Genomic DNA, 24,951 nt, shown 5'->3' with positions numbered 1-24,951 from the left:
GTTACAAAAGGAATAGTTTGGTGTAAACACCTCAGCAACCTCCAGCTAGCTGACCCTCTCGGCTTTTCAAATATCTGTGTCTCTGGTGAAACAATGGACAGAATTTACATCTCCCAAGTAGAGGTGAAGAGAAAGGCAGAGAACAGTTCTCCCTCACTCTCTGCCTCTCCCCTGCTCGTGCTCTCTCTCTCAAAATAAACTAAACTTAAAAACAAAAAAGAGAGAGAAAGAGAACAGTATTACAGAGAAACCAGTTTCATGCCATGGGTACAGCTCAATAACCTTACCAAAACTGGGGCACTGATCAGAATTTTGGCGTCAGGCAAGGGAAAACAATGGGCAATTAAGGTGTATGAAAATCTTATGCACTGCACACAGTGGGAGACAGGGTTTTAACAGACCAGGCATCCTGACACCACATTTCACAGGGAACAAACACAACCCAGCTTTTAATGAGCAACAATCTTAACTTTGTCACCTTGTGTCTCTAAAGGCTTTATGTTGCCTGAAGGTGAAGGAGTGGGTGAGAACAAATCCTTTTATTTCCTACCAGTCAGGAAATGCACTGTTGAAAGCACTAACTTAGCCTAAAGCTTAGCCCAGCTTGCAAAGGACACAGCAACTTGCCAGTAAACACAAGTAAATGATTGTGTAACATTTATCTAGTTCTCTGCACAACAGGTTAATCAGGTGACTCAACGTTGCCTTGTTTATTCTGTGAATGACACCATTTAACTTCTAGACACCAAGGGGGATTTACCAAGGAATAAACAGCTTCATGTCTCAAAAAAAAAAAAAAAATTTTTTCTTGTGCGTTCACACACACCTGTGCATATATGCATAGGCGAAATGCCTAAAATATGCAAGCCTTTGACAGTTAACTACAATTTACTGATATGCAAGCTACTGACAGTTACCTTTGGGTAATGGGACTGAGAAAGGGGAAAGCAAGTGAACTTCATTCTCTACCTTCTATGCTTAATTGTTCAGAATTTTTTTCAACTTAAACATTCCAATAAATTTTCCACTTTAAAAAAAGTATTGGGGCACCTGGTGGCTCAGTTGGTTGAGCGTCCGACTCTTGATTCCGGCTCAGGTCATGATCTCATGGTTCATGAATTCGAACTCCACATAAGACTCCAGGCTGACAGCGGAGCCTGCTTGGGATTCATTTTCATTCTCATTCTCTCTCTCTCTCTCTCTCTCTCTCTGCCCCTCCCATGCTCTCTCCCTCTAAAATAAGTAAACTTAAAAAAAAAAAAAAAAAAAAAGGAATTAAAGTATCAATGAGTCAAGAATTCCTAAGTAAACACAGACTGAAATATTAACCTTCATTCCCTCTGAAACACCACCAAAGTGGTAGTAAGGGACTACTGTTGGGACACACAACAGCCGTGGATACAAAACCACAGAACTCGGCAGCTAGGCAGCAAAGGCAGCAAAGGGCAGACTTGAAAAGGCTGAAGCTAAGACGGCCACTAAAAAGCTAGGAAATTTGAGGAAATGGTACCTCCAGAAGAGACCATGGAAGAGAGGTTAAAAACAGAAAGACTAGGAGTCTAAGAAGCTGTTAGGGCACAATACGATAACTTTTAAAAACAACAAAACACTATCTTTTAAGCATGTCCCCGAGTATTTCACAGGTAAGATGCTATGTTTGGGATTTGTTTTAAAACACTCCGGTAAAGGGGCACCTGGGTGGCTCAGTTGTTGAGCATCTGACTCTTGATTTCAGCTCAGGTCATGATCTCATGGTTGATCTTGAGATGGAGTCCCTACCCATGTCAGGCTCTGCACTGGGCCCGGAGCCTTAAGATTCTCTCTCTCTCTTCCTCTGCCCCTCCCCCATTCATGTATTCCATTTGCTGAAATCCTCCCGACAACCTCCCCCATCTGGGGTGCCTGAGTAGCTCAGTCCTTTGAGCTTGGGTCCAACCAACTCTTAGTTTCAACTCAGGTCATGATCTCAGAGTCATGAGATTGAGCCCCGTGTCCAGCTCTGTGCTGATTGTGGAGCCTCCTTGGGCTTCTCTGCCCCTGCCCTGCTCACACAGGTACTCTTTCTCTCTCAAAATAAACTTAAAAAAAAAAAAGTTGAAATAAACCTGTCCACTGGCTGATTAATGAACGTTGTGTGTGATGGTTAAAAAAAAAGAAAGAAAAAGTTTTCACATTTTCATTCAAACCCCCAAGAGAATCTGGAGCATAACCAAACAGGAGTGCTAAAAGCTTAGGGTCTCTGCCACTGGGGGGAATCTTGTCCTCAGTGAGTAAACTAACAGATGAACAACAACCAATCACCAACAGACTTTGAAAGAAGTGATCCGGTAAGCCATTCATGGAGCTGCACATCTTTCTTTTGTAAATGTGACTTGTGGACTGAAGAACAAGTGTTCAAGTTTGTAACTTTATGCAATCACTCACAGTGAATATACCATGGCAACTGAAACTTGAACCATGTTGTAGGGGGACTGGTGTTATTTACCTAAACTGTGGTAACCAATTCGTACATAATTAAGCCACACAAAGCAAGGACTGCCTGTACTGGACACAGGATTAAAATACACAGTGAACTCTTACCCCAAGGAAGAGTCAGAACTTTGAGCAGTCAGGCCTTTACCTTTCTGATTCTCCTCGGGATTCTCCCAAGGAAACGGTCTAACTAGACCAGCCTAGACCAGGGCTTCTCAACCTCAGACTTTTGACATTTTAGGCCAGGTAATTCTTTGCTGTCGGGGGACACCCCTGTGACTGTAGAATGTTTATAGCAATATCCCTGGCCAGGAGCAACCCCCTACTTTGACAACAAAGAAAGTCTCTAAATATTGCCATATATTCCGGCGGGGTGGAAGAACCACTGCCCAAGACAAAGGCCACACAGTCTCACAAGGGCCACCTACACACCCAGAGCTTCCCACCAGCATCTTAGTATTTCACTCTTACAAATAGGAGATGACCAGAGATCACCAGGTTGCAGAGAAAAGCCACTTGGCACTAAGAGACTAGAGTGAAAAGCCAGAATGAAAAATAGTTAGAAAAATATTTTAATTATCATTAATATCCTCAGAGATACTGATTGCATCCACTAGTAGGATGCTTTTAAGATTTTGGAAATTAAAAAGCAGAAATTTTAATAGGATTAGACAACAAAGTTGAGGTCATCTCCCCCCAAAAAAGGACAAGGTCAGAGAAACAAAAATGTACTGAGCAAAACACTCAGAAATTAGGACTAGTTGGGCAGCTTAAAAAGCTCAAAACAAAAACTGCAAGAAGGATATCAAGGTAATTCAGGAAATTCCTAGAACTTAAAACTGTAATTTTCTGGACTTCAGAGTGAAGTACTCAGTTCACTGAAAAGCAAACCAACTCTTCACTGTCAGGTTTCTAACACTAAGAACTAAATATCCTAACAAACTTCCAGAAAGATGGGTCACACACACATCAGAAAGGCTTCAGACTTTTTCCACAGCAGCACTGAAAGCAATGCCTTCAATATTCTTAATGGAAATTATTTCAAACCTAGTTTTATACGCAAATTATCAACTAAATGTGAAGATATAATAAAAGAAAAAACACATTCCAGCCACGCAAAATCCCCCCAAAATCCTCCCCAACACTCTTTCCAGGAAGTTGCTACAGAGTGTTCTCCATAAGAACAAGCGCATAAAGCATGAAAAACGAACACAGGACTACAGAAAATAGTAAACCTAACAACGGCAGTAAAGCTCCCAGAATGAAGAGGGAAATTTTAGGATGCAGATGTGAAACTTGTCTAGATTGGAGCAGATAAGTTTTGAGAGAGGCTTCCCTAATAAATTAGTAACATTCCCAGTGCTTCCAGTAAGTCCTATGAGGAAATCAGACAAGTGGTACTAAATGGATTAGTGACAAGAACCTAAAAAAGACCACTCCACAGAAAAACAAAAACTTGTACAGGAAAAGTGGTTACAATATATTAACTATAAGACTCGACTTTTAAATACTCTGAATATTATTCTTACCAAAATTAAGACCCAATTATACAGTTAAGGTGGGAGGTTAAGGTATGTGTATGGTAAAAGTTGAAGACAAGTAGAACTACAAATCAATTTCCACTATGGGAAGTCAAGAACTGAAAGCTGGAAGGGCCAAGTGGTTACACAAATGTATATTATTCAGCTACACACAAATACTCCAACAAAAGAACAGAGTGGAGTAGCATGAGGAAAGGGAGAGATGGTGGTTGGAATCCCATTTCTGTTACTAGCCTTGCTGAATCACGGGACTCCTTAATACGCACACATACAGCCTTGATTTTAAAAACTTTAAGATTTCGGGGCACCTGGGTGGCTCAGTCAGTTAAGAGTCCGACTTCAGCTCAGGTCATGATCTCACAGCTCGTAGGTTCGAGCCCCGCATCAGGCTCCGTGCTGAGAGCTCAGAGCCTGGAGCCTGCTTTGGATTCTGTGTCTCCTCTCTCTCTCTCTGCCCCTTTCCCAATCACTCTGGTCTCTTACTCTCAAAAATAAATAAAATTGAAAAACAATTAAAGTTGGAAAAAAATTAAAAATCTTTTAAGATTTTATTTTTTTAAGTAATCTCTACATGCAGTGTGGGGCTCAAACTTACAACACCGAGATCAAGAGCTGCATGCTCGCGGCGCCTGGGTGGCTCAGTCGGTTAAGCGGCCGACTTCGGCTCAGGTCATGATCTCGCGGTCCGTGACTTCGAGCCCCACGTCGGGCTCTGTGCTGACAGCTCAGAGCCTGGAGCCTGTTTCAGATTCTGTGTCTCCCTCTTGCTGACCCTCCCCTGTTCATGCTGTCTCAAAAATAAATAAAACGTTAAAAAAAAAAAAAAAAAAAAAAGTTGCATGCTCTACTGAGCCAGCCAGGCGCCCCTAAAAACTTTTTTGAAAAGAAAAAAAAAAAAAAAGGCAATGGGGCACCTGGGTGGTTCAGTCAATTAAGCGTCCGACTTCAGCTCAGGTCGTGATCTCATGGTTGAGCTCCAGGCCCACATCGGGCTCTCTGCGCAAAGCCCACTTGGGATCCTCTGTCCCCCTCTCAAAAATAAACATTTAAAAAAAAAAGGCAACATTAGGGGCACCTGGGTGGCTCAGTCAGGTTAAGCATCCAACTCTTGGTTTTGGCTCAGGTCATGATCTTGCAGTTCACGAATTCGAGCCCCACACTCTGTGCTGTGGAGGAGCCTGCTTGGGACTCTCTCTCCCTTTCTCTTTGCTCCTCCTGCTCCCTCTCAAAATAAACTAACTTAAAAAAAAAAAAAAAAAAAAAAAAAAGGGAACATCAGGTGACTGGACAGCTCAGTCAGTTGGGCATTCTGACTCTTCATTTCAGCTCCGGTCACGGGCATGCAGCCTGCTTGAGATTCTCTCTTCCCCGCTGTTCCTTCCCCACTAGATCTCTCTTAAAAAAAAAAAAAAAAAAAAGCCAACATCTATTCTCAAGAAACACAGGCCAAGGTTCTGTCAACCACATATCCCTGGCCCATATCAGACATTACTATACATGGAAATACAAACTCCCTCTGGTTTCTTCCTAGCTTTTGGGGTTCCTCTTCCCCAGACCTGGCTGCTCTTCCTAGAGAAGCACATTTTTGATTCAAGTATTTTTCCGCTGTTCTCTCCTGAGCCAAGGGGAAATGCTGAGGAAGGTTACTATTCTCCATTTTATCACAGGGAAGATAGGATCTGGGCTTGTATAAGGGTCATTCATATAGCACCATGAGAGGAAGCCAGTACCAAAACACAAGAGGGTCTCCTCCAAAACCTTCAGTTCAGAGATTAATGCTAGGTTCCCCTTTACCATACATAGCCTCCTCCCTCCTTCCTCAAACAAAAAGTTTCAAGACTACTTTCAGCCAGTCCCAAAGGCTAAACTGATGTTCATTCTCTACTAACATGTAATACTGGGAAAGATACGGTTCCCCGAACAGATTCTATCATCTGTGAAAGATTAAGACCTGTTTGAAGAAATCTTGAGGATTAAATGTATATAAAAAGCTGAGCACAGTTCCCGACCTTAAATGGTGAACACTGACTGAGCCATTCTATGGCATGTATCCAACCAGTGATCTAATCTCTTTCAGGCATAGGTCAAGCAGGCGTAACTTCATCTGGTACAGTGTAGCTTCTCAAAAGCATCCTCCTAAAACTTAACTCTCAGGACAGTAACTATCTACCTAGTTTGCAAAGCAATGCACTTTTCACTAACAGTTCTGACCAAGGGTAAAAGGGTCAAGACTCAAGAACAGAGAGAATTTTTAAATAAGCTGAGCTACACACCACACCCCCCCATCTGTCTTAGCATCCTTCATAATAGCAAAGCTAGGAATAAATATTTGGTAAAATAGTCCATCCAAACAGGAAAACAATGAATAGATTTATACATGCTAGCATCGAAGTGTCTAGGTTGTGCTATTGAAAGGAAAAATGGGGCACCTGGGTGGCTCAGTAGGTTAAGTGACCCACTCTTGATTTTGGCTCAGGTCATGATCTCAGTTTAGGAGTTTGAGCCTCATGTCAGGCTCTGTGCTGACAGCCCAGAGCCTGCTTAGGATTCTCTCTGCCCCCCCCCCCCAAACAAATAAATAACCTTTAAAAAAAAAAAAAAAAGGGAGGAAAAAAAAGGAAAAATGTCAAATAGTTAAACAGTGCCTATGGAGTTATGTCATGTATATTCTGGGATCCCAAGAAACTTAACAGGGAGGAGTGGGGAAGTTTAAGTTGGTCGGTAGTTCTCATTTAAGATATCCACACTCTGCTAAGAATGGCATAGGGCTAACTGATTTGGAGCCCAGATGCTTCAAATATGAACAAAAACCATGAGAACAAAATTTTCTAAAAACTGTAGGCTTTTTTATTCAGTTAAGAGGTAGACAGATGAACATGGAAGGCTGTTCCATTTTACTTGCCCAAAGCTCATATTCCACTTCATTCATCCATCCCACACTGCCAGAAATCTTAAATAACCACAACTGCCAGAAGGCTTTTTCTTCCTACTTCTTTTTAGCAATAATAGTCAATGAATTGCTTGCAAAGAAGTTACTACTAACTTAAATCTTCACCGTGTCCAAAGAACCTCGTCCCTATAAGAAGTTCCCACATATGCCAATGGAACCTGCCACTACCGGACAGGAGGGCAGAGTACAAACGGCTCTATTTCTCTAAGAGACTACAAGGGAAGCTTCAGTTATGTTTCTGTTGTTAAGTCCCTGTGCATGTTAGGGCAGAAGCTGGTGAAACCACCAAAGCAGAGCACACTGTGTCAAATGGCTCTGAATGGTTTTAAAAAAAAAAAAAAAAAAAAAAAAAAAAAAAATCACAAGTTATCTTCAGAGACAACATTAAAACATAATGGAATTGAAGCCTGATACAAAAAGTAGAGAATTATGTACAGGAATTCACAGCCCAGAAGGAAAAGGGACCTTAATAGGAACCAGTGGAAACCTGGCTATTTTACATAGCTAATTTTGAGACAAGTCATATTTAGCACAAAAGCAATTATAGCACAAGTAACACTTCCCTCCCACAGCTCCCAAACTTTAAAAAGACTCTTGTCGGTCTTCTGTAACACTGCGATCATTCTTCAAAGGAGCAGGAATGTGTAAGGTGGCCCCAAACATTGACAGGAATTTTAATCTCAAACAGCTTCACGCTCAGAGGATGACATATTTGAAGACTGCCATAATAGCAGCACTGATAACGCCAGAAATGGGGACTGTAACAAACCAGGCCATAAAAATGTTGCGGAAGAGTCGCCAATCAACAGCCTTTTTGGATCGTAGCCAGCCAACAGATACAACAGAACCCACCTAGCAGAGAAAGGGAATCAAGGAAACTGATTAGTAAAGGCCAATGGCATTTTGGTAACAGACACATGACCTTATTTATGTAGATAAGGAGCCCCAGACTGCTGGATGAGACTGATTCCATCAAAGATGGTTTGTATTAAGAAGATTACTAATAAGAAGATAAAAACAATATAAAAATCCAATCATTAAGTCTGTGCCAATTGGGGTAAAATAGGAGAACACTTCCTTTTTCTCTTCTGAGCTACTGGAATTTAATCAACTACTTTAATGAACTACTTTAATATTGAACCACTTGGGGTGCCTGGGTGGCTCAGCTGGTTAAGCGTCCAACTCAATCTCAGCCTCAGGTCATGATCCTGCAGTTCGTGAGTTGCAGCGCAGAGCCTGCTTGGGATTCTGTCCCCACCCCCCCAAATAAATAAACTTAAAAAAATATATTGAACTACTTTAATAAGAAGTTATTTTAAGTTTTAGGTTTTCCAAATATCATTTCAGAGGGAGGCAGATATTAGACCTCATAGCCAGTGACCTGGAGATATCCTGGAAGAAAAAGGATAACTGACAGACTCCATCTTTTTAAGATCAACCAACTAAAATTGCCTTAAGGAAGCCAGTTTCTTCCTCTTCCCACAGTTAATGCATGGCCATCACGCAAAGTCTGAATTCAACAAGTTTCTTCATACTTCAATTCAGAGAGTCTCTGAATATATTCTTTCCATAAATAAACTGCCCTTCAATGTCCAATAAGCCTCACAGACTTGCTAACCAATACAAAAAGGGCTTTTGCATCATTTGGGGAAAACCTACATCATTTGCTTAAATAAGCATACTAGACCCAAAAATTGTAAAATGTAATAAGCCTTTACATTCTTACAGTCTCGTCCTGAACTTGTGAACTCTTCAAGACTCCAACTGTATAAAACTTTCTAAACCACAGTTTCACACTTAAAAACTCTCTCCATATTATTAGAGCCATTCAACAGACACAATATGTTTACTTACTTTACAATGCGTTGTACTGATGGGAAGACCAATATTTGATGCAATTACCACAGTGAGGGCAGATGCCAGTTCAATACTGAAGCCACTGTAAACATAGAAAGATTAGTTGTCAAGAACAGAAACTGATATTTTAATAAGCTAACATTATCTCAAAGTTAGCACAATCTTACTATGCTCTGATACTCGGTGACAAAACCTTCACTAACAATCTTTAATTTGCTATAGCTCCTGAAATATACTTTAAATCAGGCTCTCGGGGCACCTGGGTAGCTCAGTTGGTTGAGTGTCTGACATCGGCTCAGGTTGTGATCTCACAGTTTGTGACTTCAAGCCCCACATCAGGCGTGCTGTGCCAGCACAGAGCCCACTTTGGATCTTTTGTTCCCCCTCTCTCTGTTCCTCCCCCGTTCACACTCTCACACTCAAATAAAACACTTAAAAAAAATTAATTAATAAATCAGGTTTAGGCGCCTGGGTGGCTCAGTTGATTAAGCATCCAACTTCGGCTCCGGTCATGATCTCACAGTCCGTGATTTCGAACCCCGCATTGGGCTCTGTGCTGACAGCTCAGAACCTAGAGCCTGCTTCAGATTCTGTGTCTCCCTCTCTTTGACCCTCCCCTGTTCATGCTCTGTCTCTCTGTGTCTCAAAAATAAACATTAAAAAAAAATTTAAGTAAATATATCAGGTTCTCTTCCCTCTTCTCTAATGTTTTGAGGTTTTAAGGTTTTCTGGAAGCTCGTTATTAAAGTTTGCACTTTTATTTTGAAGAATTTAATAATCAGTCTCAGCTCCCAAGTAAAGACAAAGTATACATAGCTATTCACTCCACACACACCTTTCTCAGAAAAGCTGTACTGTTAAGAAACCACTGGAAATTAATATTTGACCAAAATTATGTTTAAGGGCCAGACAGTATGTAAAACCTAAAAGTTCACACAATGAGAGTAACATCAGGAACTTATATAAGCTTGGGTTACTTTAGATGAAGAGTTGTGTGGTAACACTACACAGTACTATGAACCTTAAGAAAATGAGCATTAATCTTTCTAAGACCTGCTTTGCCAACTTACCTAGAAGGTGTGATCGGTGTCAGATCTTTCCCCATGGTCTGGATAACTCTCCTTCCCCAAACCCACAGACCAATACAAATACCAACTCCACCATAGAGCAGAAGCCATATCGGTGTTGCCACTTTTGAAGAAACATCTCCTGTGTCATAAACCAGATATAAAGCAACCAGAGGACCGATGGCATTGCTGAAAGAAAAAAAGAGGATGAAGAAGATTTTTCAGGCAGAACTAGAATTTCGCAAGATCCAGTTTGCTAAATGACCTACTAGATTATTCAAAGCAAAGCGGGCAAGCTCATCCAAAAGAAATAAATGAAACCCCAACATACACAGCAGAAGAAAATAAAAGCTGCTCTCAGAAGAATCCCATGCATTTGGGGGCCTATCTTCCAATAGGTAGCCTAAAAAAACGCAGGTTCCAATGGCCAGTTTACAAACCACAAGACTAAGGCTAACAACTAACAAATTCATTCCTTAGGGACAGTGATTAAGTTTTTCATCTTACACTCAGAGAATTTACTATCAAAGAACTGGATCCTATCTCAATAGACAAGACCATTCTTTGTAATCTCTCTAAAGAAAAAAATTGTACTGCCTGTTTAATAAGTCAATAACTCCTCTGACCTCATCCTTTCTAGACTATTTAGTGTCCCACGGGGTGGTATGAGCAGCACAACCACAAGCAGAGCCTTATAAAAGGGATAACGTGATATAAAAATAGAAAGTGTGGTGGGGGGTACTTGGGTGGCTCAGTAGGTTAAGTGTTCAACTCTTTTTTAATTAAAAATTTTTAAACGTTTTTATTTTTGAAAGACAGAGCTCAAGCAGGGAGGGGCAGAGAGGGAGACCCAGAATCCGAAGCAGGCTCCAGGCTCTGAGCCATGAGCACAGAGCCCAACGTGGGGCTGAAACTCACAAACTGTGAGATCATGACCTGAGCCAAAGTCAGACGCTTAACCAACTCAGCCACCCAGGCACCCTTAAGTGTCTGACTCTTGCTTTGGCTCAGGTCATGATCTTATGGATCCTGAGTTCGAGTCCCATGTCAGGCTCTGCACACTGGCCAGGAGAAGCCTGCTTGGGATTCTCCCTCTCCCGGGCCCTCCCCTGCTTGTACTCGCTTCCAAAATAAATAAATAGGGGTGCCTGGGTGGCTCAGTCGGTTGAGCGTCCGACTTCAGCTCAGGTCATGATCTCATGGTTCGTGGGTTCGAGCCCTGCGTCGGGCTCTGTGCTGACAGCTCAGAGCCTGGAACCTGCTTCTGATTCTGTGTCTCCCTCTCTCTCTGCCCCTTCCCTGCTCATGCTCTGTCTCTGTCTCTCAAAAATAAATAAATGTAAAAAAAATTTTTTTTAAATAAACAAACTTTAAAAAAAAAAAAAAAAAGAAAAGAAAGCGTGAGGCTGAGATTCCAAGTCAACTGACCTGACATCATTTCCACCATGGGCAAATGACCCAAAGCAGGCTGTCAGGATCTGCAGGAACTGGAAGAGGAGAGATACCTCCGGTTTATCCTGGTCATACCATTCTTCTAGAGAGCTGCTACTTCCTTTTCTGTCACCCAGACCCATCTCTGCCTTGACACTCATGTCCATCTCAGATGCCGAGTGAATATCAGACACAGCATTGCAGTAACTGGTGTAACTATCCATTCGAATTCGCTTCTTGCTCTCCGCGTTAGGCCATGTCAGCTTCTCCATTTCTTCACCTTTCTGTTCACCTTCTTTGGCACGGAATGAATCCAGAGGCATGCCACAAATTGCCATGGTGTAGGAAGTATAGCTATTATTGCGCCTCAAGGGTTTGTCGCCAGAGTCTCCCATGCAGTCTCCCACCTTGGCAAGATGTAATTTATGCAGCAGCTCTTTGTATAAGCCAGAATCTTTATGCACGGTATGATACTGATAGTGGCCACTGGAGTTCATCTGGTTACTGACGGCTTGATTGAACTGAACAAGGTTCCCATTAGGCAACTGAACTGCTCCTGGCCAAGACCAAAACAGTCACATTAAATACAAAGACCATCAGGTCCAAACAGTGAGCCCCCTCACCAGTACAGGTAACAAAGTAAAACTCTTATTTTCCCCACTGAAGAAACCACTCACCATTCATGGCGCTGTCTATGCTGGTTTCCTCTTTCAGGTCCACACTGGGAAGCCTCTCTCGCTCTGGAGCTTCCTCCAAGTCTCCAAGTTTGAATGAGACTGTTCTCTCCTCCACCACAGCCCGGAGGGGCACAGTGGCAGATCCTACCTCAGAAACGGGACTCCTGGTTTCAATATCACTGACAGACAACTTTGTTTCTTCATGGTCTTCTTTCAAGCTATTCTTTTTTTCCATTAAGGGGCTTTCAGAAGGACTAGACTTTATTTCTCCTAGAAAAAACGGGGGATTTTTGTTTGGTTTTGACCAAACTAACTTGTTCCCCATCTCCCCTTTCCCCCCACCTCAAAAAAATCCAACTCAAAAATATATTTCAATGAAAATTCTGGATAATATTCCTGTCTACTTCATTTGCCATATCTCCTATCTTTCCTTTGCAAAGATATAGCAATGCTTCAGGGGTCCCAAGCTTTTTCAGTAAAGGGCCAGACCGTAAAATATTTTTTTAGGCTTTGTGGGCTCTGTTGTGTATTCCTGTCCTTCACAAGACAAAGATTGTTGTTTTACAAGGGTAAAAACCATTCTTAGTTCCCTGCTGACCCATTCTGAGGTGAAAGATACCTCAAAGCATGAGGCTGACAGACTGAAAGTTTAGACTGCATCTAGTTTATGTTCTTTTTAAAAAAGGAATGCCCCCAAATTTCAGTCCAGGAGCTCAAGTAAAGCAACAGAGCTCAATGCAGGCAACTAAAGATGACAACTTGAATTCCCACCTCCTGAAACAGAGATGTGCCTTATGGTTCTACCTTATGGTTCTAAATGCCATGACTACATAGGAATATTTATTTTCTGCCCATCCTACCGATGCCCAGTATGTTTACATGTTCATTCAGGCATCACAACTAGGCTACAGACTAGGACATAAAACATTATCAAGACTTGTATCATCTTCTCCCAGACTGGGGGAAAAACGAGGTCAGAAAGTGGTGCAAGCCTCGTTCCCACTGTCCGCTCAGCACAACCAGACTAGCAAAGACCAGAGCCTCTCAGAGGCGTCTCAGTGCAGCTGCATGACGCAGCACTCTTCCTAAGGCCTCTGCAGTCTGTGCATCCGTCCACTTCCGAACAACAAACTTGAAATCACTAACCAAGCATTTGCAGATAGAAAGGGCTGAGAAGATTACTTTAAAAGCTCTCAGCCAGTAAGGAAATGAATACAAGGTTTAAATAAGACTGATGCTAACCAAAATTTATTGTATTTAATTATACTCTACTACCGTGTGATAGTAATGATCTAAATGATTCCTTCACATTAACACTGGAAAATGTCTACCTCTAGAATCTGTGCTATAATTCTGAGAATTAACTAAATCTAAAGTCAGATATAAATATGTGACTTAGCTTTACAGGCCCAAATCTGAAATTACACACAGAAGTAGTTCAGATAAATGTTTCTTGAAAATATTTTGTATTTACTCCTTATTTTATATTAAGATATCCTCACACTTCCCAATTAATGTAAGCTACATCTCTATATATTTCTGTCACCAGCAACTGATGTACGGTAAAAAAAAAAAAAAAAAAAAAAAAAAAATTACATTAAAGGCCCAGTTTGCCCCTAGCATATGTCAAAAATCTCTTATAACTAAGGGCGCCTGGGTGGCTCAGTCAGTTGGGCGACCAACTTCAGCTCAGGTCATGATCTCACAGTCCGTGAGTTCGAGCCCTGCGTCGGGCTCTGTGCTGACCGCTCAGAGCCTGGAGCCTGTTTCGGATTCTGTGTCTCCCTCTCTCTCTGACCCTCCCCCGTTCATGCTCTGTCTCTCTCTGTCTCAAAAATAAACGTAAAAAAAAAAAAAAAAAAATCTCTTATAACTAGGTCTCAGGTCATTTCAAGTCAATAAAAACTGTGGGCAGGGGCACCTGAGTGGCTAAGCCAATTAAGCGTCCAACTTCCACTCAAGTCATGATCTCGCAGTTTGTCAGTTCAAGCCGTGCATCAAGCCCAGTGTCAGACTGCTTGGGATTCTCTCTCCCTCTCTGCTTCCCTTCGCCCACTTGCACGCGCGCTCTCTCTCAAAATAAAAAAAATTTAAAAACCTAGTCTCTCTCTCTCAAAAAAAAATTAATAAAAATTTAAAAACCTAGTTTAGAATAAACCCATATTTTGAAATCTCATTTAAATGTGTGACTTCGCCAATCTACCCAAATAGTGAGTTTTTGTACACAAGAAGTTAAAAGACACATTGCTAGTTAAAACGATCTGCTACAATTTGTTACTTACGTTCAATTTTTCTCTTCATCCTGGGACATACAAAGAACCAGACGATAAGGGCACAGAAAACTGCACATCCCACCGAGATGAGGATGGTGCCCCACAGAGGAAGTTTGTCAAAGCCCAGCACTAGGAGATAAAATGGTGCATCTTGAAAACCCCAGGGCGACAGCCCCCTGCAACAACGTGTAAACCCTCCTCGGGGGGACTCTGGGGTTCCCCCCAAGCCAGCCCATCACCCTTTACAACTGCTGCCAGCCTTAGGTCCACAGGGTTTATTGTACTGACTACACAAATTCAGGAGAAAAATCCAATGGTCATCTGAAACCCACACCTCCACCTCTGGCCCACTCTCCACACCTACTGGATTCAAGTCCCCCAAGTTCCTTCAAAAACTAGCTTTCTTCCCTTTCTTTGTTTAGAAGATAAGGATTACTATACTCTGAGGATCTGCAACTAGCTATGAAAAAAAGGAAGCATTCCACTCCCTAGCCTCCACATGGTAGCTGCCACACATTATGTTTGCACATACAGATTTTAATGTTAAAAAAGGGACCCTAAGAATCACATTTGTCATACTGATAAAATTTTCTGTGGAAGTTAATCGAATCCATTGTACTAACCTCCAGCAGAAACCTTTAATAAGATTATCTCTTAGGATACATTATCAAACTAAGACACAGAAAACCGGAATATTATCTATCAAAAGATAAGGATAGTTCAAAGGACCATCTTTCACAAAAATAGTTTAGTGGTAATTTCATTAACAAGGCATATCTTAGAGACATGCCTACTTTTCACATGGCTTTGGGATCATTAATATCAGTCCTCATGTGCTTACCCCTTAACTGCCAATAGGCTTCAAGCCACTAGCCTATACTAAGGACAGAAGCAAAGCACTACAGAATTCTATTTAAGCCTGTAAGATGTTATAATGATCTGTAGTTCATCCACAAATAGCTTGGCTACCTGCAGTTCTTTTGCTTTATTCTGATAGGAATAGATTACCTATAAAATGGAAAATCTATTGCCCCCCAGTGATTAATATTTAAAAATCAGATGTAACCATGGTCCCTTCAAAACTAAAGTTCTATAGTGACTACAAATCTTTGCATTTTAATTCCTATCAATTCTGACCATGTAGTCACACAAACTAAAATATACATGAAGCTTAATTAATCTCTATCACAGTTTAAATCTATGTTCCAAGCCAAAAGGGGAAATGAGAAAGGGAAATTTTTCTTGTAAATGATCCACAAAGAACAGAACAAAAATATCCCAAGTTCCTTTTTCAAAAATGATTGCAAGTTTAAGTTTCTAATTTCACTGAACTATGACCTTTGCTGCTACCAGATAAAACATCTGTGCTTAGAGTGTCACAGGAGACTTTAGTTTAGCATGAAGAACTCAATTTAAAACATAATTGGAAATGTAGCATGCAAGCTTTTCTTTGCCTGTACCATTTGGTGAGGAGTCTGGTATCCCCTAAGTAAGATCAATATTCTCATAAAGTTGTCCATTTTCTTCCCTAATTATTCCAAGAATAAAGACAAGGTTAAAAATACTTAGCTAATTCCATTTTTGGCCAGTGACTTACTACTTCAGTGAAGTTTAAGAACCAATTTACAATCCATTAATCAGAAACCAATTTAGTGGGCTCCAATGAGCATTAAAAAAAAAGCTAAAGAGAAGTATCTGAAAACATGAGGACACAGCACATAGTAAGGGTAAGTAGCTTCTAAATACTATTCTAGTTTTCTTTCCCTCTCTGTCTCTACGTGCACATATGTCTTGGGCAGCAACGTACAGTGTATTTTTTCCAGTGGGTCACAGTTAAAAGATCAAAAGCCACTCGCCTGACCATCAAGTCAAAAGACCCTAGAGAGCGAACCTGAACTGATAAAAAGCAGGTACTGTCAAGTTACAAGTTAGTAATCTTTTTCAGTTGCTAAATTGAACACGGATCATATTTTTATCCATGCTTTGCCTTAGTCCCAAAATAAAAGTAATCATCCCAATCTTTATATCCTCACAAATTATTTTTCCTCTTAGCTGCATGAATTTCTTCTTCCAAGTGCACTTAGATCAGGTGTTTAAACATCCCAACTCTTCTCATTCAAGCAGATTCAGGGAAGTAAATTTAGTGCTTAGAAACAAAAGTAGCTCCATTTGGGAGAGAAAAAAGAGAATATCCAGCAAACCAGTCCTAAATGACTGATTATTGAAGACCAAATATAACTAATTACTCTTCAGCAGTCGAGGTCAGTATCAATTCCAGTTATTTTTAGCACAGAAAGGAGAAAGGGAGGGAGAAGATCATATTATCGGTGGATCCTGTGAAGACTATAAAGAGTAAAGGTCTGTAGTGATTTAGAATCTGAGCAGGTCTCTTTGGTTGAAAAACTATCTAGGTTAACTCAGCATACACTAGCCTGCAGCCTTCTGAAATGGGCGCAGGCCAGCCACCTTCTAGGAGATTTCAGCCCTGTAAAGCAAAAAGGGGTAAATTGGGCATTTAATGCAAGTCTTATAAACAACGTTAAATTCACATTTAAATATTTTGATATGTACTTACAAGGTGCTCCAGTATACATGATGGAAAAGAGGTTTATTCCAACTGTGCAGGCATAGAAAACTGGCAAAGCTCGCAAACCATTAGGAACGGGATCTGTCTAAAAAAGATTATCAAGATCAGTATCTTGAAAGGTGTTATAAAATTATATTAACTAACTTGAACTTAAATTTAAAAAAAGGGGGGGGGGGGTTAAGTTAACTCATTTCCATAGAACTTTGTAAAAGGGCAGGTTCAGGAATTACATAAGGCCAGTTAATGGTATCCATAGTAGTAGGAAAAGCCCAGTTGGCCTTGCTCCTGAAAGTCTCCTTACCAAGGCTGATCTCATCTTTTACATCTACCTGAATTTAAATTTGTGTTTGTTTTAGGTTTTTTTTTGGGGGGGTGGGGGGGTGCTATTTCTAACAAAGTCACCTACACCAGTGACTGGTAATGTCTCAAGTAATGTTTCAACACCCAGCGTCCTAAGGTACCTGACTGTCCAGATGTAAATCCGAGCATACACCTGAGATGTACTATACGTTTGTAAAGGATATCAAGAAATAGACTATGAGATGTCAGGACATTTCTCACCATGCCTGCAAAGATTTCTTAAAATCAAAACATGCAGAATTACCTGCAACAACAATCTTATCCAGACATTAACAAATACACCACTATTAATGACTTACCAAAGAGCTAAGATAAAAATCAACTGTACACTAAGTTACCTCCTCATTCAACAGACTGTACCAAACACAATCCTGGGCACTAAAATATGGGAGTGAATGAGAAAGTTCCTGCCCTCAGAGAACTAACATTTACATTCTAATACAGAATAATGTAAAGTAGCAATAAATGCTATGAAGAAAATAAAGAAGGGTAAGGAAGAGGCAGTGATGGAAGGCAGAACACACTGGGAATTATCAGTGGAACAAAGACACAAACCTGGTAAGTCAACAAGCCATGTACATACATAAGGGGGGCGGGGGGGGACGACACAGAATATTGCAGACAGAGATATCAGAAAGTGTAAAAACCCTGAGGCAAAAAACTCAGGAATTGCAAAGAGGCCAGTGTGACTGGAAATAAAAAGAGCTCCACTTAGAACAAATGTGTATTAATTCTACAGGAAAACACCCAGGTCAAACACTTAAAGAGAACACAAACTTGAATATATGGGAAGGCTAAACTATGAAGATGTTATCCTAAAGGTTTAATGCTGTCTGGATAGCAATCCAAAAGAAAATCTTGGGAAAGAAGAGAAAGATCCAAAGTGCTTCTAAAGCTTCTAACTAGGATAATCAACAGTTGGGAAGAGGGAGGTAGTGGCTGAAGACAAACACAACAGAAGAGAAAGGAAAGATGCCATTCAAAATCAGTAGAGATGGGCCCTCACTGAAAAACACTTTGAATTTTAGCTTCCCATGAGGTGCCTGGGTGGTTCAGCTGGTGAAGCGTCAGGACTTTTTTTTTTTTTTTTTTTTTCAACGTTTTCTATTTATTTTTGGGACAGACAGAGACAGAGCATGAACGGGGGAGGGGCAGAGAGAGAGGGAGACACAGAGTCGGAAACAGGCTCCAGGCTCCGAGCCATCAGCCCAGAGCCTGACGCGGGGCTCGAACTCACGGACCGCGAGATCGTGACCTGGCTGAAGTCGGACGCTTAACCGACTGCGCCACCCAGGCGCCCCGAAGCGTCAGGACTTTTGATATGGCTCCGGTCAGGTCGTGATCCTACCGGTGTTGAAATCAAGCCACAAGTTGGGCTCCGTTGTGAGCCTGCTTGGCATTGGTCTCTCACTCTCTCTGCCCCTCTCTCCCACTCTCTCTCTCAAAATAAATACTTTTTTTAAAAAGTTAATTTTAGGGGCACCTGGGTGGCTCAGTCAGTTAAGGGTCCGACTTCAGCTCAGGTCATGACCTCACAGTTTGTGAGTTCGAGCCCCGCATTGGGCTCTGTGCTGGGCTCTGTGCTGACAGCTCAGAGCCTGAAGCCTACTTCAGATTCTGTGTCTCCCTCTCTCTGTTCCTCCCCCACTCGCACTCTCTCTCAAAAATAAATAAAGATTAAAAAAAATTCAAAAACTTAAAAAAAAGTTAATTTTAGCTTCCCTATCCATACTTTAAATATATATAAACACATCAATAAATACACAAATAAATACGTGCTACATATAGAGAAATAGCCAAAATAAAAATGATAACCTATACCTAGAACTATTCAGCATCCTGGAATAACTCAACAGTGTGGGACACACTCCAAGGGCAATCAATAAGCTATCAATTCATAAGATCCCCCCAAAATCAAAACCCATTAGAGATCTATAAACATTATGTAGGGACTTCTCTTAACAGATTTTGAAATACAATTTGGTAACATGGTATCAAATCAAACTAATTAGAGTTGAGAAATAATAGGTTTTATTTTATTTTTCTGGGTTTTATTTTTCTGTACAGTCCAATTATGTATTCCCTGAGGTAACCAGTATTTAATTAGTAGCAGGGAAGGTAGTAAATGAATGATACTTGTGGTTTATTATGAAATACAAGCTCACCATCTTTTAAAAAAAGGCAAAGTTCATAAATCTAGGAACTTTTACTCCCTCCAGACTCGTCTCGGTCACTCGCAAGAGATAACCAAGGCTAACAACTTTATAAGATTTGTATTACTGTATGACCCATCTAACTACACACTTGGAACTTTATCTGGAAATAATGTAAATATCTCATCATCCAGTCATGTGAGATGGGAAGCGGGGCGGGGGGAGTCTTGGTAACTCCCCATCCCCAACCAGAATAGTTCATTGTTTACATACTGGATGTTCTGATAAGCCTCTAAAGAAAAAGGCTCCTCTGAGTTTGAAAAGATGTCCTAGATTTAATGTGATTCCTAACAAAAGGGAGACTGCTCAAAGACCCATTTTTCTCTGACTAGCATTTAAATAATAGGATAACTTTCCCTTTTCCCCCATTCCTTTATTGCCCCTAGCCTTTAAGGAGAAGTACCTCATCTCCACTCTGGATTTTCCTACTAGACTACCCAACACCCTTGGCACAGACATCAGAAAACAGAAAATTTTAAAAAAGCAATTTTAATGTTAATTTCCAAAACAGAATCTTAAGTTGAAAAGCAGCTTAATGGTCAAATATTCAGACTTTAACAGCCAGTACCCCCAAAGGTTACCAGCATAAGGATGTTTTGAGATTTAAAATCGAACAGTAACCACAACTATTCACATTCATCACCCAAAAACTCATTAGCAGATTGGACACAAGACTATGATGGGTCACAGGGAGGACAGGGGAGTTTGGAGGTAAAAAAAAAAAAAAAAAAAAAAGTCCTCAAAGTCAATACTGCTAAACACTATTCCAATCATTCTTGATCATGCTCTCATCCTCATACCTACATAAAGAATATATTGTTACAAAGGGAATATATTTAACTCCAGCTCTCAACTGTGGGTAGAAAAATACCTGCCATGCAGTTCTCAAATGAGAGATACTGAACACCTAAAAATCCCTCTTTGCACCTCAGAGCACCACCATTTCCCCTCCAAGAAAGAAGACAAGTTTTATCTTGAGACATACAAAGCCTCTCCAGAATCAGAACAATCTGCTTCCCAATAAATAATCAACAAAGACCCAGTGTAAAGTTTCATAAAGCAGGAATCCATAATACAGGATCCTATGTATTCTCCTTGTTCTCTGGTATGGAGTGATCTATATGGCTCTAATAAAAATACTGAAAAATCTGATCTGTGACTACCAGTAAGCCTCGAACCTAAGCATCATGTTATCTATCATATGCTACAACAATTCTGGGGATCCGGCGGGTAGCTCATCAAATCTGCTTGCTAAATAAAACGGTATCAAACTTCAAGTCCATCAGTAGTAACAATGAACTATTTACTCTCAAATTCTAACCAATCTATAAATATTTCAATTTTCCAAGTATTCAACTGCTATATTCTGGCAGACTCAGGCCATAGGAAAGAACAATTAATGAATCAATTTACCATAGTGTTTCTACAAAGGCGCAAACCCTTCCCTACAAAAGCTTACAACTAGACCGAACAAGTGGGTCTGAATATATTCTTACCCCTTGGGACTAAGCTACCTATCTCTCTTCACTCAGATGTCTACAGTTTAGGAGCATTTTACAAACTTACAATGGGCCGTTAAGAGCCATTCACCTCAGAAAAAGGACAACTTTGTTTCCTCAGAAAAATGCATTTATTCTTACCAAGTAATTCAGTCCAGTGACAACATCCCTTGTCGTCTACATTTATTTGAGCCAGCATCAGACTTCTTGATAAAAGAAATGCTATTGGGTCCCTCAAAAGGGATTTTCAATTGGACAGGAAATTAAATGACTGTCTGGATTTTTTTTTTTTTTTTTTTTGAGGGCCAAGGGAAAAAACAAAAAACACCTTTACGGGCTCTTTTTACCCCATCTGGGAAATTAGAGTCAAGTCACTGTGAAAGATAGAGTCCCCACCCTGAAGCTTATAACCTGGTTATGCTAATCAGCACGACAAAAGTTAACTGCGTGGAAACCCAAACTACTCAATTTAACTGTCGACTAAAAAAACATTATGTCAAGACACATTACGACTTACGAACCCCAAGCTCATAAGCCAAAATGGTCCAAAAACAAAAATAATAATAAGTCAAAATGGTCCATATATGTTGTTGATTTAGAGAAAACAGTAATCTACAAACACCTGTACAAAATCACCCTGAATAAATTTCCTTATTTTTTCATTCCCAGCTTCTCCTCTATTTCTTGGCACACCATATATTCATTCAATTTTTCCTTCCTGAATGCATTCTGGGCTATCAAAAACTTGACTTTTTCAGAGAGCTCAGCAACATACAAGAGGTGTACCGAACACAGACGTATTTTTTAACTTTCCAAGGCCACACTAATCACATCTACAAGAAGGCTAGCAGTCTGAATACCATTGAGTGTGACCCACCAAAGGTCATAAAAGAAGGGAGAGAAAGATTACCTTACGGAGGATGAATGCACGAACAAGGAAGAATAAAATTCCAGACATAATACCAGAAAGCAGTGGAGAGATGAACCAAGACATCACTGGAACAGAACACATTAAAAAGAAAAACGTCAACTGATGAAAATCAGGAACCAAAAAACACTTTAAGTTTTAGTATTCCATCTTCAAAACTTTCCATCCCTCCATTTTACACCATTTATGTCATAGAATGCCATGGTAGCACATGACAAGAATAAAAATTAAAAAGCCATTTAAAATTAAACATACCAATTTTTATCAGTTCAGACCACTTGACACCCTCCTGCCCCTTTGCCACGAGGGAGAAACCGATGGTTGCACCAACAATACAATGGGTTCCAGAAATGGGAAGCTTCAAAAACGAAGCCACTAGTTGCCACACAGCAGAACCTGAAACACAGGCAAGTTTTATTAAGTGGCAAAATTCTCAGGAATGCAGTGCCTTCCGAAGAAGAAAACCTGAAAGGGAGAGCCCAAGTATGGAACCACCCACTTGCTCACCCGCCACCAAGGGGCAATACATAAAAAGAACTTACCAAACATAGCACTGACAGAGCCGGCCATCAACAGCTGTTGGGTCGAGTTGTACATCTCCACGTCGATCAAGCCCTTCCTGATTGTTTCGCTCACTTTGGCTCCCAGAAGGACGGAGCCCACGGTTTCAAAAATACTAGCTAGGATGCAGGCTTGCTTGAGGGTCACTACACCTGAGCCCACAGCTGTACCAAACGAATTTGCTACATCATTGGCTCCCACGGAGAATGCCAAGACAAATGCAATAATGAAGCCCAGGATCAGCATCCATAGGTAGTCCATCAATGGACCAGAAGCAGCAGTAGCAGCAATAGTACTGGTAGTCAGCGTTGCCCCGGTAAATGCCATTCTCTAGACTAGTGGTTTTTATTAATTGTAAGAGAATTACTGAGCGGCTTTCAAGATGTGTAAACAGAATATGAGGTATCAAAAATGCTATAATAAATAATATATATTATATAAAATTAAATACTGTAAACTACGGCACAGAAACCGAGCTGGGGAGTTACTGCTATACGCTGCGTATGAGCATCTGTTGTCTGGGGTTTCTTTGGCTCTGGAGGGCTAAAAGCAAGGAGAATTCCATGGCGGAGAAGAGAAAGGACGCAAGTTCATCCTGGGGGGGGGGGGGGTGGTGAGAGAAAATAACAATAGCAGCGCGCCCTTGGGGGAACCCTTGCGGCGCCCCACGAGGCTGGGGGCTCCGGCCTTGTCCTCTGGCCGCAGCCCACCGGCCCCGGCCCCGAGCGGGGCGCGCGAGGTGGTGGGCACGTGGCGCCGGGGACCTCCTCGTCAGCGCTCGCCCAGCCCGGAATCCCCCACCCCCACCGCCCGCCGCCCGCCGCCCGCCGCCGGCCCGCGCGCGCCCTCCCCGCGAAAACCGGAAAAGGGCCGTTCCCGCGCGCGCCGCCCGAGGACCGCCAAAAAGGCCCGCGGGCGGGCGGGATGGGGGAGGGAGGCGGACGGTAAGGAAGCCAGAATCCCCGTCCGCCGCCCACGCCGGCCCACCAGACCGCCTCCCGCTCGACGGCGTCGGCGCCTGGTCCCGCCGGGAAAGAAAGCCTTTCCAAGGTGGCGCCACCACTCACCAGAGGAAACCAAGGGCCGAGCGGAAGACCAGACGCGCAGGCTGCGGCGGCGGCACGGACGCACGCACCTGTGGTCGGTGAGCAGACGGCCTGGGGCGGAGGCTCGGGGATGGATCGACAGGGCTGGCGACCCACCCAACGAAGCACCCGCGGCGCCTCAGCGGCAGAGAAGAGAAAGCACGCAGCGCGCGCCGGCAGCCATCACTCTGGCGGCACACGCCGCCGGCCGCCACTTATAGCCGGCGCCGCGACCCGCGTGACCCGCAGCGCCTCGCCCCGGCTCCGGAGCCCCGCCCCCGGGGTGGTGCAGCCCACGCCTGCCCGGCGTGCCCAATCGGGTGAGCCCTTCGGCGGCGCTCATTGGCCAGACCCGCGCCCGCGGCCACGCCCCCGGCGGGGAGCTTGTCCACGTGGGGAGGGCCGACCCCCTTTCTGCAGCCTCGCCCTAGCGTCCGTGTAGCGTCTCGCCGCTCGGGTTAGTTACTGGTGGAGGCCGTAGGGGACCCTAGCTGTGCCGCCAGAGGTCGTCGGGCCGACTTATAGGAGCGGCGACCAAGGTCATTCCTAGTTTCCCTTTTGCGGGCCCCATTTCATATTGCTGACCGCTTCTCAAGCCTTCTTTTCAGCTTATTTAATGACCTGCCGCGTCCAGAGGCCACACCTGGCCGAGTTCCCTCCCGCCCGTCCAGTGACGCTGCGGGGGAGCTCGAGCCCTCTGGCTCTGGATCCAGTCTTGGCACGTTGTCGCACCTGTGACTTGCCCTTGGCCAGACAGGCACTGGGGGGGATGGGGGGAAAGCTCACGTGGTCGCTTTGCTCCCGCAGTCATGCACTTGGGAGAAAACGGAAAGAGTGAAGAGTCACGAGAACCAGGTTGTCTCCCCGATTATAGCGCAGAGCCTCAGGAAGGCTGTGGGTCATTAATTTCCCTGTAGTGGACCTGTGTTTTCTGCGTGGCGGCTGTGGCGCTGGGAGGAAGGACAGTGCTTCAGATTCAAATCCTGACTTCTACTTGCTGCAGTGTGTCACCTTGAGCAAATTCCAGATCTTTCAGACTGCATCGTCACGAATGCAAAATGTAAAACGTTAACAATCAGTACCTACCTTGTGGCAGGATTTAAATGAGTTAACGTGGGCGAATGAGACCAGAGCTGTGTAGGCACCGAACTCTAATTTCTGGTTTGGTCTTAATGTAAAAATGCCTGTTTTAGGATGTAGGAAAGGGCAAAAGGGGATGTTCTCTTTGCATCCCGAAGCTTTCCTATTCTTTTGACATAAAAATTGATTTCTGGTCTCCTACAGGGTATATAATGTAGTTTTGACATTAATAAGATTTGCTGTGCACATTTGAGGGCATTCTGTTGTGCAGCTTAAGATCAAAAGTAATCATGCCTGGAGATTAAAGTCGTGGTTTCTTGTCAGGGTTGAAGTGAGATTGAAGAATTTCACCAGAAATACTTAACAGGCT

The 24,951-nt window shown here is 42.4% G+C and overlaps 1 protein-coding gene across 2 annotated transcripts; it reads right to left on the bottom strand.

Annotated features, from left to right (window-relative positions):
- Positions 1-6,837: 6,837 nt before the first annotated feature.
- SLC20A1 (solute carrier family 20 member 1) lies at positions 6,838-23,681 on the bottom strand. 2 transcript variants are annotated; one of them, XM_058683318.1, is made up of 11 exons: positions 23,552-23,681; positions 22,398-23,011; positions 22,111-22,251; positions 21,838-21,923; positions 16,844-16,940; positions 14,278-14,397; positions 11,996-12,265; positions 11,316-11,874; positions 9,891-10,076; positions 8,818-8,902; positions 6,838-7,815 (listed from the first exon to the last, which is right to left on the bottom strand). In XM_058683318.1, exons 2-11 carry the CDS (start codon positions 22,741-22,743, stop codon positions 7,660-7,662), a joined length of 2,046 nt encoding a protein of 681 aa, XP_058539301.1. In that variant the 5' UTR covers positions 22,744-23,011; positions 23,552-23,681; the 3' UTR covers positions 6,838-7,659. The 2 variants fall into 2 exon arrangements, with proteins under 2 accessions (XP_058539301.1, XP_058539300.1); XM_058683317.1 differs by having other exon boundaries at positions 23,484-23,620.
- Between the last annotated feature and the right edge of the window lie 1,270 nt (positions 23,682-24,951).

This window comes from Neofelis nebulosa, chromosome 9, assembly GCF_028018385.1.
Source record: "Neofelis nebulosa isolate mNeoNeb1 chromosome 9, mNeoNeb1.pri, whole genome shotgun sequence".
Classification (NCBI taxonomy): Eukaryota; Metazoa; Chordata; class Mammalia; order Carnivora; family Felidae; genus Neofelis; species Neofelis nebulosa.
This window is presented reverse-complemented; position numbering and strand designations above follow the sequence as displayed.

Excerpts from the sequence above, each read along its gene's own strand:
- SLC20A1 (XM_058683318.1), bottom strand. The coding sequence starts at position 22,743 with ATGGCATTTACCGGGGCAACGCTGACTACCAGTACTATTGCTGCTACT. Across the intron at positions 22,252-22,397 it reads CTCTGTCAGTGCTATGTTTG|GTTCTGCTGTGTGGCAACTA; the intron begins GTAAGTTCTTTT and ends CCTGTGTTTCAG. Across the intron at positions 11,875-11,995 it reads CATAGACAGCGCCATGAATG|GAGCAGTTCAGTTGCCTAAT; the intron begins GTGAGTGGTTTC and ends GGTCTTGGCCAG.